General features: G+C 35.7%; 4 protein-coding genes across 6 annotated transcripts; all 4 read left to right on the forward strand.

The window, feature by feature from the left end:
* On the forward strand, positions 1,396–3,679 carry LOC104762164 (F-box/kelch-repeat protein At5g60570). The gene is made up of 2 exons (XM_010485402.1): positions 1,396–1,603; positions 1,931–3,679. Exon 2 carries the CDS (start codon positions 2,305–2,307, stop codon positions 3,463–3,465), a length of 1,161 nt encoding a protein of 386 aa, XP_010483704.1. The 5' UTR covers positions 1,396–1,603; positions 1,931–2,304; the 3' UTR covers positions 3,466–3,679.
* LOC104762165 (E3 ubiquitin-protein ligase MARCH7-like) lies at positions 7,616–10,987 on the forward strand. 2 transcript variants are annotated; one of them, XM_010485405.2, is made up of 9 exons: positions 7,616–8,068; positions 8,374–8,447; positions 8,716–9,213; positions 9,288–9,447; positions 9,544–9,826; positions 9,921–9,993; positions 10,122–10,212; positions 10,298–10,377; positions 10,536–10,805. In XM_010485405.2, the coding sequence occupies exons 2-9, from the start codon at positions 8,376–8,378 to the stop codon at positions 10,749–10,751; spliced, it is 1,473 nt and encodes a 490-aa protein (XP_010483707.1). In that variant the 5' UTR covers positions 7,616–8,068; positions 8,374–8,375; the 3' UTR covers positions 10,752–10,805. The 2 variants fall into 2 exon arrangements, with proteins under 2 accessions (XP_010483707.1, XP_019095418.1); XM_019239873.1 differs by lacking the exon at positions 7,616–8,068 and having other exon boundaries at positions 10,536–10,987.
* LOC104762166 (yrdC domain-containing protein, mitochondrial-like) lies at positions 11,083–12,612 on the forward strand. 2 transcript variants are annotated; one of them, XM_010485406.2, is made up of 5 exons: positions 11,083–11,222; positions 11,351–11,585; positions 11,671–11,846; positions 11,928–12,219; positions 12,320–12,612. In XM_010485406.2, exons 1-5 carry the CDS (start codon positions 11,147–11,149, stop codon positions 12,387–12,389), a joined length of 849 nt encoding a protein of 282 aa, XP_010483708.1. In that variant the 5' UTR covers positions 11,083–11,146; the 3' UTR covers positions 12,390–12,612. The 2 variants fall into 2 exon arrangements, with proteins under 2 accessions (XP_010483708.1, XP_010483709.1); XM_010485407.2 differs by lacking the exon at positions 12,320–12,612 and having other exon boundaries at positions 11,914–12,064.
* LOC104762167 (4-hydroxy-3-methylbut-2-en-1-yl diphosphate synthase (ferredoxin), chloroplastic) lies at positions 12,943–17,496 on the forward strand. Its single transcript, XM_010485408.2, has 20 exons — positions 12,943–13,108; positions 13,412–13,651; positions 13,741–13,898; positions 14,059–14,165; positions 14,260–14,360; positions 14,433–14,509; positions 14,594–14,713; positions 14,792–15,022; positions 15,098–15,214; positions 15,294–15,368; positions 15,462–15,539; positions 15,640–15,699; positions 15,800–15,862; positions 15,946–16,090; positions 16,162–16,300; positions 16,395–16,472; positions 16,567–16,726; positions 16,818–16,916; positions 17,011–17,115; positions 17,202–17,496. The coding sequence occupies exons 2-20, from the start codon at positions 13,441–13,443 to the stop codon at positions 17,304–17,306; spliced, it is 2,229 nt and encodes a 742-aa protein (XP_010483710.1). The 5' UTR covers positions 12,943–13,108; positions 13,412–13,440; the 3' UTR covers positions 17,307–17,496.

Genomic DNA, 17,570 nt, shown 5'->3' on the forward strand with positions numbered 1-17,570 from the left:
TGAGCTGTGGAGGCACACCACCCTATAACAATATTTTGTGTGTGCCTTATGGAAATCAGCGTGTATGCTGTTGTATTCCAATGTAATGTAATCTGATTGAGATACCATTATATTTTAAAAAATAATTAAAAAACAGTTAATAATGTATTATTTCTTATATTTGGTTGATTGGATGTTTTGAGAAAAAATCTATTAACTGTCAATTTTAAAAAATTATGATACATTATTAAAATACTACAGAATAGAAAGAATCATAATATATTAAACGAATTTATAGTTTGCATAAAAATTTGAAAATATTTCATAATATTATAATATGAAACAGAAAAAATCTTATAATATGAAATGGAGGAAGTATAAAATAAAAATAAAATATTTTTTACATGTCTTGTGATCTCATATCGATAAATTGACATGTATTATGATCATGTTACCGACTTATTTTGATATCTCTTAATATCTCAAATCAATAACTTAATACATGTCATAGTTATGTTCATGATTAAATATTTAAAACTAAATTTTTAGATAAAAAAAATTATTAATTTTTATTTTTATAATTTTTAACATGTGTCAAAAAATTATATGCATATTTAAATGTTGACATGTGTTAAAATAATAACAATAAAAATTAATAATTTTCTTATCTAAAATTGTAGATTACATTTTTTTTTGGACAAAAAATTGTAGATTACATTGATTGAGAAAAACATGTATATTATTATCATTTAGATATGTATACATGGACATGCATATATTACATGTATATATTAAGTTTATACATATCTAAAATTAAATATGTATAAACTTTTAGAGATATCGTTATATTTTAAAAATTAAGAATAAAAAAGTCAAATAACTAATATATCGTTTCTTATATTGTTTTTGTCTTCTAAGATTTTATAGTATCAAGAGTAAAATCATGATTCATGAACTTAAAATAATCGTAAACTAAGTCTTATGCATGTATGAATATTCTTCTAAGTTTTTTTATCTTACTTAAGAAATTCCCAAAGGAATCGATCATCTTTTGTTATGAATTTTTCAAACTAAAAGTCCATATGCTAGATCTTATTTTTTTGCTTTTTTTGGAGATATATATATATATATATATATATAGTTTAAGTTGCATACGTTGATGAGTGATTGAGTGGATCAATTAATTAAACTAAACATGGTAACCAAAACAAACAAAAAACATGGTAAACAAAAGAAATTTCAAAACGGATAAATTTATGAAGTTAAGGATTAGAATGAAAAAAAATTAAAAGAAAAGCCTTTTTGTTTAAAATTAAAATTTTATTTTCGGAATAGACAGACATTAATAGCTTATTATTGTCTCTCTTGTTTAGTTTCACTTGTTGGTATAACCCTACCCCTCCCCCCCCCCCCCCCCCCTTCTTCTACTTCTACTTGTTCGCTGTTCTGTCCACTCTCTCTCTATCTCTATCTCTATCTCTTTCTCTCTCTACCTTTTGACTCCATGCTGGTCGCCGGAGAAATATTCAACGGGTGATAACTTTTTTTTTCTGGGGATTGACCCGAGAGACAACCGCGAGAGATCTAAATCCACCATTGGAGGTTTTTTTTTGTGTGTGTGGGGGTAAGCTTATAGATGAATTAGTCTTCTCTCTTTTTTTATTTTTATTTATTTGTATGATTTGTTAATCCTCTTCTGCTCTGTGTGATCTTGGTATTTGGATCTGAGTCCCATTTACAAAGTTCAGATTTTTATTTTTAATTATCGGATTCGGATCTGCTTTTGACTTTGGCTTTGGATTTGAGGAAACGATCTCTTGTTATTCAGAAACTTTTCAATTTGGATCGGATTTTATATTAAAGATACGATTTTTTTATGATATTTTTCTTCGTTTGGTTTGATTAAAGGTCTTCTTGCAGATTCTGACATTGTGTTATATCTAATCTACAGATTGATCCAAATTTGGGTTTTTTTTTTTTGCATCGGAGCTACAAGATTTAAATCCAAATTGGGCAACTCAATGGTTTGGGTTTTGAGGTATACAATGTTTTTAATTGTTTGAAGATTTTGATGGACGAAGTGGTAGTAGTAGTAATAAAGAGATGGAGATTGTTTTGGAGCAGCAATCGAAATCTTTATCTGGATACTGGGACAAGTGTTGCCCAATTAAGAAAGACTCTTTTTTTATGATTGGAGAAGAAGAAGAAGAAGAGTCTTAGAACAGAATCTGTTGTTTGTATTTCAAATAGGTTTCTTTTTTTTTTTTTTTGGGTTTTTGGGTTTGGATTCTTTGTATTGAAAAATAGAGTATTTAACATTTAATAATGGCTGCTGAAGAACATTCGAATAAGAGAAGAGAAGTCTCTGCTTCTGCTTCTGCTTCTGTAGTTGTGAATTCCAGGGTAGGAGATGATCATAGCCTCAGGTTGGGATCAAGTGACTTGCTTCTCCCTGGTCTTATCGATGATGTTGCTCTAAATTGTCTTGCTCGGGTTCCTAGATCAGACTATCCTTCCTTGTCTCGTGTAAGCAAGAAGTACAATAAGTTGGTCAACGGTGGACATTTGTTTGGCCTTAGGAAGGAGCTGGGGATTGTGGAGTATCTTGTTTTCATGGTTTGTGACCCGAGGAGAGGTTGGTTGATGTTTTCTCCTATGAAAAAGAAATGGATGGTGTTACCTAAAATGCCCTGTGACGAGTGCTTCAACCATGCTGATAAAGAGTCTTTGGCTGTAGACGACGAGCTTTTGGTTTTCGGGAAAGAGTTGTTTCAGTTTGCTATTTGGAAATACAGTTTGAGGTCTCGGTGTTGGATCAAATGCGAAGGTATGCATCGTCCTCGCTGCTTGTTTGCATCTGGAAGCCTCGGCGGGATCGCTATAGTTGCTGGTGGAACAGATTTGAATGGGAATATATTAGCATCAGCTGAGCTTTATGATTCTTCTTCAGGGAGATGGGAGATGCTTCCCAATATGCATTTCCCTCGAAGACTTTGCTCTGGATTTTTCATGGATGGTAAGTTCTATGTGCTTGGAGGCATGTCAAGCCCTAATGTATCGGTTACTTGTGGGGAGGAGTTTGATCTGGAGACAAGGAAATGGAGGAAGATAGAAGGAATGTATCCGAATGTAAACCGAGCTGCACAGGCTCCACCTCTTGTTGTGGTGGTTGAGAACGAGCTATTTACGCTGGAGTACTTAACGAGTATGGTGAAGAAGTATGATAAGAAGAAGAACAAGTGGGAAGTCATGGGAAGGTTACCACAGATGGTGGACTCGTCAAACGGTTGGGGGTTGGCGTTTAAACCGTGCGGGGACCAACTGTTGGTGTTTTGTGGGCAACGAGGTCCTCATGGGGAAGGCATTGTGGTGAATTCTTGGTGTCCAAAATCAGGAGCTAAAGATGGAAACTTGGATTGGAAAGTGCTTGGAGTTAAAGAGAATGTTGGTGTGTTTGTGTATAACTGCGCAGTGATGGGTTGTTAAAAAAGGAAACCATCTTTGTTACTTCAACTTGGAAAGTTGAGGTTTTATTTTATTACATCAGATCTATCTCTGGTTCGTTCTTCTTCTTCTTCTTCTCTATTTGACTGGTCTTTTTTAGTTTATTTTGCTCTTGGGGATCATAATGCTTTTGTTGTCTGTTCTGTGTTTAATTTTTGTGGGTAAATTGGCAATAAAAAAGTGAAAATTCGTTACTCTGCAAAATGTTTTTCCCTGTTTGTACTTTGTTCATCATTTACTGAATGAGAAGAGAAAAAAAAAATTCACAATGTGTACTTGCTTTACCGAGAGTAGGATTGTTGTGTTAGTTGCGGTTTTTGTAGTTGTGGGATTGTGAAAACTTACGAGTCTTTTCATATGGAAGAAGTGATAGCAATAGACTTTAATGGGAGGTTCATGATCCTATGACCAGTCTTAGGAGACCCCCACACGACCCTAAGCCGGAGGAAAAGGAGAGACTTCGAATCAGGAGTTATGATTCTTCAATGTTTTTAACAAAATAAAAAAAAAATAGTGATATGATTTGTTTCGAGAATTTAATGCAGTCAATATTTTTTTAAATAGTATTAGAAACAGTTTCGATCTATTTCGAAGAGTACGTACGTTGTACAAATTTGAGTCTGAAATTTCTTCAGTGAGCTGATAAAGTATTCATGTGATGCAGCCATCAGTACACATGTGTAATCTTGGTAGTAAGTTCAGTCAGTGTGGTACAACTTAGTTCAAAAATTGTAGCGGCAAAGGGAAACAGATGTACTTTGTGAACTTATCAGGCAGGAATTGCCATCTCAATCACACTCTACACACAGAAAATAATGCAGCTTCATGATTTCAATATTTTTAGCCCATTATTTATAAACGGGCCTTGTGGCTTGTACTGCCTGTGGACTACTTACTTGCAATCTAAAGTTTTTTCTCGACAGGTCTGCAATACTACAAGACACAAGTATAGGTAGCTTGTGTGAGCTGAGCTACCGAGAAAGAAGAGGATAATGACGATTGTCGGATCTGATGTATTGGATTTTCGCATTTTCCAATTTGGTCATTTATTCCCAAGGGGACCAACCTAGTATTTGCAACTTTTTGCATGCGTGAAAGTTAACCTCAAATATTATGTAGCTAGGTGCCTAGGTTTGTCATGGTCATGGAAGTTACAAATAATCCACCATATTTATGGAAATTTCAAGTTTGCAGTCGATTCCATAGGCTAAGTATAATAATATTATAGCTTGAGATATTGATTGAAAATATCACTTTAATAAAAAACTACCTGTTATGAATCTATTAAGTCATATCCTTTACTTAGAATTCTAAAAATAAAAATCCTACTAGTAAATAAGGATGGTCCAGTAAAGTTAAATAAACTTCAATAAATGTACTATAATTTAAGATTTTTTTTTTAATAATTTAAGATTTTAGAAAAGAAAAGACAAAACTGTACGAAAAAGACAAAACTCTATGGCCGTGTCAAAAACCCCAGTTATATAACTCCAGTTATAGTCGTATACACACACACAAATTATAGTCGTATACACACACACACACAAATTTATATGATTTATTACATGTATGGGGTAGTTCAGAATTCATGCACAAGGGCAGAACTGTAAAGCACCCTACATTATATTAATAAGAGATGCTGGAGATTTAGTCAATGTATATGTATATATCATTATAGTGTGATTTTATACAATAGCATTCAAAACAAAAAATCTAAATATTGAAAGTTTAGTACACCTCATCCAATCCCGCTCAGACAAAAAAAAACTGATATAAAAGATTTTGCATGGTTTAAGGCCCTGTAACTTCCAATCTAGTAGGTTTAATATTTGTTATTTTTGAAGTTTAAGTGACTGCCAAATAAAATTTCTAAAACAAAACGTTATATCAAATAAACTTTATCACACTGTGGAATACAGAAACATGTATTAGTTTTCATTATAGTGAGTCGTCATTAATGGTACGTAGGTTTTAACTTCTGATACATGCTAAAAGAAACTTGTTGTATATGATACATGTAAACATTTTTTTTTTTTGTTAAAGGATTTAACATGTAAGCATAATCCTTGAATATATCATTACAACCAAACAAACAAAAAACCTATAATGATGTACATATTTGTAGATAGAGAGAGCGAGATTGCCTACCAATATGCTTTAGCTTTGCCTTTTGTGTCGGCCAATTCTGGTTGATTTGGATCACTTTGGTATCTACTTTCACGTAATCGGTAGGTTTGGCCATTCATCAGATATAAAAACATCCAAATCAGAATACTCGATTTAGTTCATTTTTCATTTCGTACGTACATAGCTGGAAATATATCAGTGGATAGAAAATTGTTTTAGTGATAAACATAAAACTTCTCTAAACTTTCTCAAGTTTTTCTATATTCACAAGTTATTTCCTCAACCAAAAAGAAAATCAATACTAGTAACTGACTATATATTTTTGTGTTAAATTTCACCGTTATTTTGTGTTGTCCTTCAAACTTACGCAGATTTATTAGAAGATTCCAATCACATAACAAAATCTAGTGAATTCGTGTCATATTGGAAACAGAGATCGAGTTAGCTTTATTGGATATAAAGCAAATTAAAATCTTCAGTCTAACACCTCCGATAAAGATTGGTTGTTTTGAATTCAAGTCAAAATTAGCTTTATTCATGACTGTGATTACTCGTACAATGTTTTGAAAAGCAGAGATTCTTCGTAAGAAGCAAAATATGTAAAAATAAAGTCGCTTTTATTTTGAGTATATCATTCCAAAGCCGAATTCAAATTAAATAATATCGACTTTTCTCCTTCTTTGAAACGAGCAATTACAAAAATGTTTACATGACTGAACTTTTTTTTTAGGTTCTGTGTGTTTGTGTCTACTCATTATCATCAAGCAAATATTAGCTGTCACCAGAAAAGCAATACTGTATTATACTTCATACAATATAAGTGATTTGAAGTGATAACTAAATTATTAATTAGCCGATATCTTAGGTTAGTCTACGAAAATAGTAAATTTGTAGTTCCTTTGGCTTAACTCAGTAACATGCAATCTAGGCTTTAGATATGAATGATAGAGGGTTATTTCAGCTTGGAGGATTATATTGCTACATGAATTTAATGAAAACAAAAACTTAAACAATGTCAAATCACAAGCATATTTGATCATTTCTATAGTTTTCGTATAGAATAATTGTTTAATGAGATAACGTATTATCTGCGCCACCTAACTAAGCACAAACTTCACGCATGATCGTGATGTATGAAAAAATTCCGATCCTAACACCAAACAACCTTTGCTAAACCTAATGCATCACTAGCAACCTTTAATAATCAAGGTTTCTTACATAAAATACTACTAATATGAATCTTGCCAATTAATATTTATCTAATTATATCTAGCTAGCCATATCACGTTTTTTTATTTTCTATATAAATAAAAATAAAATTACAAAATAGAGACAAAAATAATAGTTTTCAGAAAACATGAACTATCATCATCACTAAAAGTTGCTTTAATCAAAGATTAAAGGGATTCAGTTAATCCTCCCAATTAGTGTCTCGTCCGTTGATGAATCCAAAACTATGTGTTAATTAAACGTAATTTAGTATTAGATACATCAAACACCTGTTTTTGGAAACGAAAATTTCAGTCACAATTAATTTCTTCATGGAAACCGTTACACGGTTCTGGAGGTGACTAAATAAATAGACATGATGAGAACAAGAATACAAATGCAGGTGTTACATCAAACTTGAGTGATATGACCAAAAGCAAAAATTCAATTAAGATATTTTAATTGAAAAGGAAAAGAGAAGAAAAGCCACTAAATCACTATGATATAGACAGTACACATGTCATACATTCTCACATGAGTTAGTACTTACACAAAATGTAACAAAAAAACACAATTTTGCTCTGTCGTATCATATTGTGCCGCGCCCGCATCAAAGTAACACGCAGCACACATTATAAGTGTCGTTCTCCAATTGTATTTTTATAAGTGTCTACCACTTTTTTTTTTCCCGAATAATTTGTGAGAGAATATAGCATCGCATATATTTGAAGCCTAATTGCTTCAACTACTACTATATATAAGTAAAAAGAAAAAAACAGATGTTAGGATCAGATTTGATATTAATGAATAAGCCCAACACTAGTGTGACTTATATCATCCAGAAAATAAATTGAAATTTTACATTGGGGTAAGAAAGAAAAAAACTCGTAATGTTTTTAGCCTTTTCAAGTAGCTAAGGCAAGAAGAGGATGAATATGAGAAGAAGGAAGTGTATGTAGGCAAGGCAAGGCAAGGCCCATCTCTCACTCTATCTTTTCATAAATGAGAATCATGCTTTTCTCTGTCTCTCTCTCTCTCTTTTTTCTCATTCATTCTTCTTCCTCATTTACAGCCCGATTCCACTATCTTCCTCATCATCATAAGTAATGCACTAATCTCGAGAAGATAAAACAAACAAACACCTCTCTCTCTCTCTCTCTCTCTCTCTCTCTCTTTTGTTTCTTCCGTTTCAAAGTTTCTTCCTTTTGGGCGGGTTTTAAGGAAAAATTTGGAATTTTTCTCTTTTTGGGTACGTTTCTTTAGTTTCTGAGCTTCTTCTACTTGTGGGGGGGTTTTTTTTTTTGGGTTGCTTTTTGTTGTATCTAGTTCTCTAGTTACTGTGTCACGCTTTTCTCTAGCAAGACTTTGATGACTATATAACAAGATTTATTCTGAGCTTTTCGGTGTCCTTCCTTCTAATTAAAGTCTTTAAATTTTTTCTTGAGTTCGTTTTCTATTCCTTTTACTTCTGCGTTTGGTACAGAGTACTTGTATTTTTGGGAATATTAAAAGGTTGCCTTAAAACTGAAATCAATCTCTTGCTGTTTGTATTAGTGATGGGTACTGAGGAAAAGCCTCTTAATACTCTTGATTCAGGTCATGGTGATTCTGCCTCTGCTTCAAATCAGGTACATATACACATCAATTTAATGTATGTATGCAAAAAGTATGGATCTTTGTTTTCAAAGATTCGAACTTTTGAATGAATTTAGATGTGTTCTGTTTTAATGGTATTGAAAAGATTTGAGCTTTCTGTGTTAATTACTTGCCAAAAATTGCTTATTGTGTTTACAAAATTCAGATCAAATTGTTTAGTGTTGTTAGTTTCATCCATTTGTTGAGGAATTGCTCATAGAAACTCATTTGTTAGTTTCATCTCTGGTTTTTAATGTGAAGCCTGAAGGATCATCTGCTATAACAGAAGAGACTTCTGCAAACGTTCAACAATGGAGGCGAAAGAACCTCTCTTTGCAGATACCCTCTAGAGCAACTGGTCTTTCATCTGAAGATTCAGTTGTTATCAAAATGCCTCCAACACCTAGTCCAACTCCGAGGAGAGTCAACTTTTCTCTGACTTCGACTTCGACTTCTCCAGGTCCTGTTCCTCCTACTCCTTCTTCTGCTCTTCCGCGTGGCAAATCTTCCCTGAAGAATCTATTGCCAAAAGCTGGGTGTAAACCAAAAATCTCAAACACTGATATCGAGAAGGGACAAGGGAATGCCTCTTCTCCTTCTGCATTGCAGGAGAAGGCTTCCATAGCGAGGTCATTATCACTTTCAAAGTTATTTACGCCTAGGATCAAGAGAACTTCATCTCTACCTGTGACTCCTATTATTCTTTCACACTCTGAGTCAGCTCACGGAGGAAGCAGTGTTGCTCCTCCAACTCCAAGCGTAAGCTTTTCTCTTATGTCATTTTCAGAGAACCTTACTATTTTGTTTAGGTACTTATATACTTGGTATTGCAGAGCAAAGGGAGTGTGCACATAGCTCGCTCGCGCTCTGTGCCTGTTAATGACAAGGAACTAAGTCTAAAGGGAATGGAGTCATTCTTTAGAGTAATTCCTTCGACTCCTCGTGTTAAAGAAGGAGACATTTTCCCAAATGCATCAGAGGCTGGTGATACTGGTAAGTTTGTGTTTTAATCAGTTATATGAATTCTTTTCTTGTTTCTTAGATATTTGTTTACTGGACACAACAAGTCTATCTTAATGTATTGAACAGAAACAGGTGATGCTGATGGAGAAGATATACCTGAGGATGAAGCCGTTTGTAGGATTTGTTTAGTAGAGCTCTGTGAAGGAGGAGAAACCTTAAAAATGGAGTGTAGTTGCAAAGGTGAACTTGCTCTTGCTCACAAAGATTGTGCTCTTAAATGGTTCACCATAAAGGGTAACAAGACCTGTGAGGTTTGTAAACAAGAAGTTAAGAACTTACCTGTAACACTCTTACGGATCCAAAGCCTTCGAAATTCTGGTGCTGTTCAGCTAGATGTCACTGGGTACAGGTAAAAACGAATACCTTGTAGTATTCAAAACATTCAAACTCTCTTATGGTTAAGCAGGAAACTTTGCCTGAATCTATTCATTATTTCTCAACAGGGTGTGGCAAGAGGTACCGGTTCTAGTAATCATCAGCATGCTCGCTTACTTCTGCTTCCTCGAGCAGCTCTTGGTAAACTCATCTCTACTATTTATAATCACCCTTAAGGCCTTAACAACGACAAGCTTCCGGATATAGACATACATATACAGAAAATATTACAGACAGATATCGATAACATTAAGTCTTATTTCCACCAGGTTGAGAAACTGGGTACAGGTGCAATAGCGATATCTCTGCCGTTTTCTTGTATTCTTGGTCTTCTTGCATCCATGACCGCATCAACCATGGGTAGGTCTTCTTTTGGAAAAAAAAACTCCTCTCAATGTGTTCCTCCACTCTAATACGTTTTTAGCTCTGGAATATTCATATGCAGTTATGAGAAGATTTGTCTGGATTTACGCATCTGTCCAGTTTGCTTTGGTGGTTCTCTTCGCCCATATATTTTATTCCGTGGTTAGTACTCTTCAACGCATCTTCCTTGAAGCTAAAGAACTTGCCAGCTTCAGGGTTTAGCTGAGAAAGATAGAGACTTTTGAGATCTCTTGGAGCAAAAAATCGACATAAACACAAATTTTTGTTGTTTCTTAAATCGGATCCCTTTGTGGTTACAGGTGAAGTTGCAGCCAGTTCTGTCAGTTCTTCTATCAACATTTGCTGGATTCGGTGTCTGCATATGCGGGAGCTCAGTGATGGTTGAATTCGTAAGATGGAAACGAAGATGGCGAGCCAGAAGGCTAGAACAACAGCTAAACCAGGCTCAGACGCTGACACAACCACCCCAACAGCTGGATGCAACAACCTCTCGGCATCATCCAAATACCTCGTAGAGCCAGGAAGTGGGAAGATCAATTTATACTGTTAGTTCAGTTAATGTTATGTAATGATTTGTATAAAAAGAAAAGAGAAAAGTGATCCAGGAACGCTTAAAAGATTGTTCTTTTTTGTTTGTTTTCCTTCCTTTGCATATACACAGTTTGTATTGTTGTAAGTTTGTAACTTCGATTTGCTCAATCTCTGCAAATCAAAGGTTTGTAGTAGTATTGGTTTTTTTTAACTTCTTTAATTTTTTTTTATTTATTTAAAAGATTTAATCGAAAATTATCAAATTAAAAAAATTATCACGGGGCAATCACGTGCCAGTTTCTTCAAAACCTTTCTTCTTCTCTGTTCTGTTTCTGACAGGCTTAAGTCTTGCCGTCTTCTCTTCTCGACGACGACGACGATGAATCTCTCGACGAGGCTCGCTGAGAAACTTCCCGGAATCTTACCGGCGCCGTCTTCTCCTCTTCTTCGTAAAGGTTGGTTTTTTCAATCTGTTCTGCTTTTGGTTTTCTGAGAAAATTTGGATTATAAATTTTTAGGTCGTCGTAAGGTCCAATTTCGAATTCGTAAATCCATTATTCTCATGTGTGTGTATGTGTATTAGGAGTCTCCGAGTTAAGATTCTTTTCGATTGCTAACCACAGTAGAAGATTGAGATGGGGATTACAAAAGAAGATGGTTTGGAGTTTGGAGAGAGCTGAAACATGTGTAGTGAACAATTCATGTTTAGTTCATCCTGCAACTGAAGCCTATGCACAAAAAGCTATTGAAGCAATCAAATCTGAGAAAGTTATAGCTGTACCCACTGATACGCTTTATGGCTTCGCTTGTGATGCTTGGTAATATGAATAAAAATCTTCACTTTATTTACCTGCAATAAGCTTTTATTACATTGAGTTGTGATTGTGTATGTAACATAAACAGTTCGTTAGAAGCGGTGAACCGGATTTATGAGATCAAAGGACGTAAGCTAACAAGCCCTTTAGCCATATGTGTTGGCGATGTATTAGATATCAAGAGAGTAGCTACAACGAATCACTTACCTCATGGTTTACTCGATTCGCTCTTGCCTGGTCCAGTCACTCTCGTACTTCAACGAGGTTTGCATATTCTTCTTAATGTGGTTGCATCGATATGATCTCCTTTTATGTGAGAGTGTTCTTGTAGTGTTTTTAAAACAGGTGAATCAAGCATTCTTGAAAAGTCCTTGAATCCTGGGAGTGATACTATTGGAGTAAGGGTTCCAGATTGTGAGTTCATTAGAGAAGTATCGAGAGGTTCGGGGAGTGTGTTGGCTCTTACAAGTGCTAACCTAAGCGGTGATAGAAGCAGCGTTTGTGTTAGAGATTTTGAGAATCTGTGGCAGCATTGTGCTTATGTCTATGACGGTGGTTTGCTTCCATCAGGTCGAGCAGGGTCTACAATTGTCGATCTGACTAATGTGGGAAAGTATAAGATCATTAGACCCGGAAGGTACAATAGTGCAATATGTTGGGGTTAATGGATTAATTAAGGTTTAAATCTTTGTGGGGTTTCTTGTCTTCCTGATATGTTGTTTATGTTGTTAATTCAGTGCGAAGCATGCAACTGTGGCGATTCTTGAAAAGTATTTGCTGGAGGAAGAACAAGAAGAAGACCGTTAAGAGAAGAAAACTAAAATATGAATGTGAAATATGACTTGCAAACAGAAGTCTTTGCTTTGGTTCTTACTAGATTTTTTTGGTATGGGTTCAAGATTTGTATGTGTTTTTTAGTTGTAATACGAGAAGATTGTTGTTGATTTAGATTATCGTGTGCTACCTACCTCCCAAGTTTCGTGGTACAAGCATGTGTGTACCGTTTCATAATCTTTACTTAAGTTTCTTATTCTTTTTGGTCATTAATGGAAAAACTAATCCCTATTATTTTGAATATACAAACTCCAATCCATATTGGTTTTATTATAAACGTGTCAATTGGTTTAAAGCCAAAGGTGTCGTAGTTAAGAAACAAACACACAAAAATTAATATTGGAGAAAATCTGATAAACTTATAAATCTGATAAATGTAAAAGTAAAACCTGAAATTTCCATTTTGCACGGATCCGTGCTCTAATTTGATTCCACTTGTGCTTAAAACAGCATTTTGGACTATACAACAACAAATGTCATTGGTCGTCTTGGCTGTTTCTAACACACTCTTTTATCCTTTAGTTTCTTTCACCACCCTCTCAGCTTCTTCTTATATGTGAAAGAAAAAAAAAAAATCAATCCCTCTCAAACTCTTCTCACCACTAATTTCCATTCTCTTTTCTATTTTTTTTTTTTATTCCTTGGCTTCAAGACTTGTTTCTCTCAATTGCGTGATCTTGGCTCGTCTTCAGGTACCGTTCTCAACCATGCCTTCTTAACAACCGTTAACATAAGGGTGTTCTCAGATTGGTTCTTTGGTCTGGTTTGATTAGTTTCTGTGTAAATTCATCGGGGAACGAACATAACTTAGTTGGGTAATTCTGGGTTTGGGGAAATTTTGTTGATTTTGGCTTCAGAATCATAATTGAAGCTATATAAAAATAAAAAAGTGTTCTGCTTTTGTTGTTTAATTGCGTTTGATCTTCACAGTAACCAAAATGGATTTAAAAGTTATATCAAAGTCAGCTCATTTTGTTCTGTGACTGACTATGCAGTTACTTTTGATTCACTGAGAAAAAAAAAAATGGCGACTGGAGTGTTGCCAGCTCCTGTTTCCGGGGTTAAGATCCCGGATTCGAAACTCGGGTTTAGTAAAAGCATGAATCTTGTTAGAATTTGTGATTTGAGGAGTCTAAGATCTGCTGGTAGAAGAGTTTCAGTCATCCGTAATTCATCAAACCAAGGCTCTGATTTAGCCGAGCTTCAACCTGCTTCAGAAGGAAGCCCTCTCTTAGGTATTTTGCATTACAGATTCATTCAAAGTTAAGATTTTTTGGAGGTTTTGTTAAGTGTGGATGATTGTGTTGTTATATCGGTTTTGTAGTGCCAAGACAGAAGTATTGTGAGTCGTTGCATAAGACAGTGAGAAGGACGACTCGTACTGTTATGGTTGGAAATGTCGCCCTTGGAAGCGAACATCCCATAAGGATTCAAACCATGACTACTTCGGATACAAAAGATGTTGCTGGAACTGTTGATGAGGTTTTACACATCTGTCCCTTAAATTTATGTGCAGTTTGAATATATTGCTTTGATTTATGACCCTTGCATATCTGTATACATCAATATATGAAAATTTGGTGTCAAGATGATTTGATTGTGTTCACAATAAGCTTTATGACTGTTGGTTCTGTGATTATAGGTTATGAGAATAGCGGATAAAGGCGCGGATATTGTGAGGATAACTGTTCAAGGGAAGAAAGAGGCGGATGCGTGCTTTGAAATAAAAGATAAACTTGTTCAGCTTAAGTAAGTCGATGACCATACTGAGTTTCTCTCTATGTTTGTATGTGAAGTTTGAGTAGTATGAAACTGAAGTGGTGTTTTGCATCTTGGTTAACAGTTACAATATACCTCTGGTAGCAGATATTCATTTTGCCCCTGCTGTAGCTTTACGAGTCGCTGAATGCTTTGACAAGATCCGTGTCAACCCCGGAAATTTTGGTACTGTTTTTTTTTTTCTTTACTTTCACTTGTTTCTATAACTCGAGAATGATTGAATTTTTGCTTTTGCAGCGGACAGACGGGCACAGTTTGAGACGATAGAATATACAGAGGATGAATATCAGAAAGAACTCCAGCATATCGAGCAGGTGGAAGGAAGCCTATGCCTCACTTATCTTGTAAACCACTAAAACCCATCAGTCTTTATTAACGGTGTTACTCTCTTTTTTTAGGTCTTCACTCCTTTGGTTGAGAAATGCAAAAAATACGGGAGAGCAATGCGTATAGGGACAAATCATGGAAGTCTTTCTGACCGTATCATGAGCTATTATGGGGATTCTCCAAGAGGAATGGTGAAAATTCTTAATTACTTTACAGTGGTTTCTCTTAATACACATGTACTGTTGTCTGACATGAGTTCTTTCACACAGGTTGAATCGGCGTTTGAGTTTGCGCGGATATGTCGGAAATTAGACTATCACAACTTTGTTTTCTCAATGAAAGCAAGCAACCCGGTGATCATGGTCCAGGCGTACCGTTTGCTTGTGGCTGAGATGTATGTTCAGGGATGGGATTATCCTTTGCATTTGGGAGTTACTGAGGCAGGAGAAGGAGAAGATGGGCGTATGAAATCTGCAATTGGAATTGGGACGCTTCTTCAGGTACCCCATTACATAACAAAAGGTAAAGATCTTAACTTTAACAGTTCATATATGGCAATGATTATTTGATTGCAGGACGGGCTTGGTGACACAATAAGAGTTTCACTGACGGAGCCACCAGAAGAGGAGATAGATCCCTGCAAGCGATTGGCCAACCTTGGGACAAAAGCTGCTGAACTTCAACAAGGCGTTGTATGAATGATTCTTTATCAGATGCTTCTCTAATATAGTTTCCACTTTATGGGACTAATGCAACCCCTTTGTGTATTAGGCTCCGTTTGAAGAAAAGCATAGGCGTTACTTTGATTTCCAGCGTCGGACGGGTGATCTACCTGTACAAAAAGAGGTAAGACTGTACATTTCAAAAGTTTCAGGTACTTCATGTTGTCCTTTTTCAAGTATTGAAGACCATCAAAATGATTTTTCCTGAGAACTATAGGGAGAAGCGGTCGATTACAGAGGTGTCCTTCACCGTGATGGTTCTGTTCTAATGTCGATCTCTTTGGACCAACTAAAGGTATAAGTACTCTTCAGTCTTCTCATCCTCTTTACTTTCCTTAATGCAATCTATAGAACGGGTCACTTGCTTTCCTCTCACTATTTTACTTTGTCTCTAGGCACCTGAACTCCTCTACAGATCGCTCGCTACAAAGCTTGTCGTAGGCATGCCATTTAAGGTGAGATATGGTTCAATATATTTCCATGACAGACGCAGTCTGACTGTAATAAATTTGATATTGGTTCCCAATTCTTACTTTCCCGAGTAATGTTGTGTAGGATCTGGCAACTGTTGATTCAATCTTATTAAGAGAGCTACCACCTGTAGATGATCACGTGGCTGTAAGAATCACCCTTGCTTCTCCATATCATTTTACTTCAAGATTTTGATATGGCTGAGCATAAATATTGAGTTCTGTTTACAGCGTTTGGCTCTAAAACGGTTGATTGATGTCAGTATGGGAGTTATAGCACCTTTATCAGAGCAACTCACAAAGCCATTGCCCAATGCAATGGTTCTTGTCAACCTCAAGGAACTATCTGGTGGCGCTTATAAGCTTCTCCCTGAAGGTGACCTGATTCTTACCTGCAAGAAATCATAACAATTTTGTTTCAGTATTTCTTAGCTTTGATTGTTTCAGGTACACGCTTGGTTGTCTCTCTACGAGGTGATGAGCCATATGAGGAGCTTGAAATACTCAAAAACATCGATGCTACTATGATTCTCCATGATGTACCCTTCACTGAAGACAAAATTAGCAGAGTACATGCAGCTCGGAGGTAATAATTGAAAGCTTCTCAATATCTAATATTTTTTTGCTGAGTTACAAGATTTATTAAGCGCTAAGTAATATTCTTTTCCTGGAACTTGCAGGTTATTCGAGTTCCTATCCGAGAATTCAGTTAACTTTCCTGTTATTCACCACATAAATTTCCCAACCGGAATTCACAGGTAGATGATAACGAACTTTCGAGCTTTGTGCAGTGAATGACAAAATCCGTTTTTGATCTTAATGCGTTTTCTTTCTTCTTGCTGCACAATGCAGGGACGAATTGGTGATTCATGCAGGGACATACGCTGGAGCACTTCTTGTGGATGGACTCGGTGATGGTGTAATGCTCGAAGCACCTGACCAAGATTTTGATTTTCTTCGGAATACTTCCTTCAACTTATTACAAGGCTGCAGAATGCGTAACACTAAGACGGTAAAAAGCACAAAGAATCAATATTTTTTTGTATATTCTTTCTTAAAAAAAAAAAAGAGGAAAAGTAATAACTTTGCAAAATCATTTGCAGGAATATGTATCATGCCCGTCTTGTGGAAGAACGCTTTTCGACTTGCAAGAAATCAGCGCGGAGATTCGAGAAAAGACTTCACATTTACCTGGCGTTTCGGTTAAAACTCTTAAAAGACTTTTTTTTTTAATACATGTTTTCAAGGGAAGTTTGTGTTTTTGAATGTAAAACAAATTGAACAATGGTGGTGCAGATCGCAATCATGGGTTGCATTGTGAATGGACCTGGAGAAATGGCAGATGCTGATTTCGGATATGTAGGTGGTTCCCCCGGCAAAATCGACCTTTATGTCGGAAAGGTAACGTAACACCTTTTAATTCTTGGGTTTCTTAAAGAAAGTGTTGTTATAAGAATCGGATCTTGATATATTTTTTTTGTGGACAGACGGTGGTGAAGCGTGGGATTGCCATGACGGGGGCAACAGATGCTCTGATCGGTCTGATCAAAGAACATGGTCGTTGGGTAGACCCTCCCGTGGCTGATGAGTAGATTTCAAACCGTGTAGAGAGATGGTTGGCCGTTCTCTGGAAACACTGAGATGGAAAATATATTTGTGTGTATATCTCATGTATCTGTTGTGTATTGCATACTGTATTCAACAATGTCCAGATCTCTAATATTTTAACAGTTCTCAAGCTAAATAAAACGAAAGAGAAACGAGTTAGGAGTTTTATCACCATCAACGCAAAAGGTCAACCTTTTCAAAATACACACAAATATATTTTCCAAACACAAAACTTATTAAAGTCGAGT

This window comes from Camelina sativa, chromosome 18 (assembly GCF_000633955.1).
Source record: "Camelina sativa cultivar DH55 chromosome 18, Cs, whole genome shotgun sequence".
Classification (NCBI taxonomy): domain Eukaryota; kingdom Viridiplantae; phylum Streptophyta; class Magnoliopsida; order Brassicales; family Brassicaceae; genus Camelina; species Camelina sativa.